Source organism: Quercus lobata, chromosome 10, assembly GCF_001633185.2.
Source record: "Quercus lobata isolate SW786 chromosome 10, ValleyOak3.0 Primary Assembly, whole genome shotgun sequence".
In the NCBI taxonomy this organism is placed as follows: domain Eukaryota; kingdom Viridiplantae; phylum Streptophyta; class Magnoliopsida; order Fagales; family Fagaceae; genus Quercus; species Quercus lobata.
In genome coordinates this window covers 2553582-2555944 of record NC_044913.1, presented here as the reverse complement: position 1 = coordinate 2555944, position 2363 = coordinate 2553582, and the positions used below count along the sequence as shown (strand labels likewise).

Below are 2363 nucleotides of genomic sequence, written 5' to 3'. Positions count from 1 at the left end.
TGGAGAATTGGTCGATTTAATCCTAATTAGTTTAAAGAGTACAAAAATTGGTTGAAAAAGATCATTAAAAAAGATGATGCATTTTGTTTATATTGCTACATATTAAATGAATGCTAGATCAATAGTTTAATAGTTGCTTGGTTGTGTACATTGAAAAAAAAAATGTAGTTGATAGCATTGATAATGAATCTATAAAAAAAAGATTTCAAAATATGAAAACTTGTTGAATGAAATTTTGAAATTTTTATATATTTGTGTTTTTTTTTTGTCACATCGTTATATTAAAATTTTTTTTAAAATTAAAATTTTTTTAATTTAAGTTTTTTAATGATCACCTTTAAAAAAATTCTTAGAGCCACCATTGCTAATGGCATAATTAAATGGAGACTTAACAAAGGCCTTGTTTGGTCACTTTTAAAACTTAAACGACTGGATTGTCTAAAAAAAAAAAAATTACAAGGCTGAAATGAATTCTAACAAAACTCAAAAGGTGCATTTTGTATTTTAGCCTTATTCTTTCTTATGATAATCCATGCAGCACACCAAAATTCCAACAATTCCATAACATCCAGCCCCCCTTGAACCTGTGGGCCCACCATAAAGTTCTTGGTGTCGGCTTGGGCCACCTTGACAAATAATGGACACCAGTGGGACCTGCGGCCACATGTCCGGCTCTAAACGAAAATCCTCTTAGGAGCTGATTATGGAAGACTCTTTTGATGAAAAAAAGCAAAATTTGCTAAATGAGGAGGCACATACTCTGGGCAAACTCATGGCAGACAACCTAGGATCAGCGGTGGCTGCTTGGCAACACCACCGTACATAATGAGTATTTTGAGCTAGAACTGTCGGGGGCTTAGGAACCTCCGTACAGTGAATGCTCTCCAGAGAGCATGGAAGAAGCAAGCTCCCATCTGTGTCTTCTTAATGGAGACAAAACTCTCTACTGAACAACTGAATAACATGAAAGGAAACTGGGAATATAACCAAGGATTGGTGGTCTCTAGTGATGGTTCAAGTGGAGGCTTGGCACTCTTATGGAAACCAGGCACTCAGGTACATGTCAAAAATTTTTCACGCTAGTTTATTGATGCCCATATTGTCTGTGATATAACAGGTATAACATGGAGGCTAACTGGTTTCTATGGCCACCCCGATACCAACAAGCGTGAAGAGACATGGACTCTTCTTGAATCCCTTGGACGATCAAACGCTCTACCTTGGCTGTGTCTGGGTGACTACAATGAAATTCTTAGCCAAGCGAAAAAGGACGAAGGATGCCTTCGACCTGCCAGGTAGATGGACCGTTTTCGCATGGCGATCTCACATTGTGGTTTTTTGGACTTAGGCTATTGTGGATCTCCATTCACATGGTCGCGGAACCATCCCACTGAGGGTCGCATTAGCATACGCCTAGACAGGGCGCTTGCCACCGCTGCATGGAAATCCAAATTCACCGGAGTATCAGTTCAACACCTTTCAATGTCCACCTCAGACCACTCCATGATTGCAGTACATTTGCCACCCTCTAAGACTCGGCTCAAACGTTCTCGACCACCTTTCTGCTTTGAAGCAATGTGGCTTCGTGACCCACGTTGTGCTGAAATAGTGGAGGAGGCATGGATGGAAGGACTATACAACCCAAATGGTGCCCCAAGCCTTGAAAGTTGTAGAGCTCGGCTATCTACATGGAACAAAACTGAGTTTGGGCATGTCGGAAGGCAGATTGCAAGGTTGGAAAAGGAATTACAATCTCTAGAACAACATCACCATCCTAACCATGAAAAGATTGAAGAGGTCCGTAAAGCTTTGAATTGCTAGCTTGATGCTGAAAACACAATGTGGCACCAGAGGTCTAGACATTTGTGGATCACTGATAGCGACCGAAACACCTCCTTCTTTCACCAAAAAGCTTCTAACTGTAAAGACAGAAACCTCATCCGAGGCATTACGGACACAAATGGGGTATGGCAAGAGGATGCTCAGGCTGTGGAAAGTGTTGTTCTAGACTACTTCAACTCCATTTTTCGGTCCAACGGCCCTACAAACACTGCTCCAGTAACTGCAGCCGTTCGACCTATGGTCACTGCCCAAATGAATGAGTACCTTTGTCAGCCTTTTCAAGCAAATGAGATACACAAAGCATTGAAGCAAATGCATCCAAAGAAATCCCCGGGCCCAGATAGTATGCCTCCACTCTTCTACCAATATTTTTGGTCTTTGTTGGGTGAGTGTGTTACAAAAGCTATACTTGACTTTTTAAATTTGGGAATCATGCCTCCTAAGTTTAATGACACTCATATCGTCCTCATCCCAAAGGTGAAAAACCCTACCAAGATAACAGAATATAGACCCATAAGCCT

At 40.9% G+C, this 2363-nt stretch overlaps 1 protein-coding gene across 1 annotated transcript; it reads left to right on the top strand.

The window, feature by feature from the left end:
- The first annotated feature begins 1299 nt into the window (after window positions 1–1299).
- Window positions 1300–1821, top strand: LOC115963506. Its single transcript, XM_031082513.1, has one exon. The coding sequence runs from the start codon at window positions 1300–1302 to the stop codon at window positions 1819–1821; it is 522 nt and encodes a 173-aa protein (XP_030938373.1).
- Window positions 1822–2363: the final 542 nt, after the last annotated feature.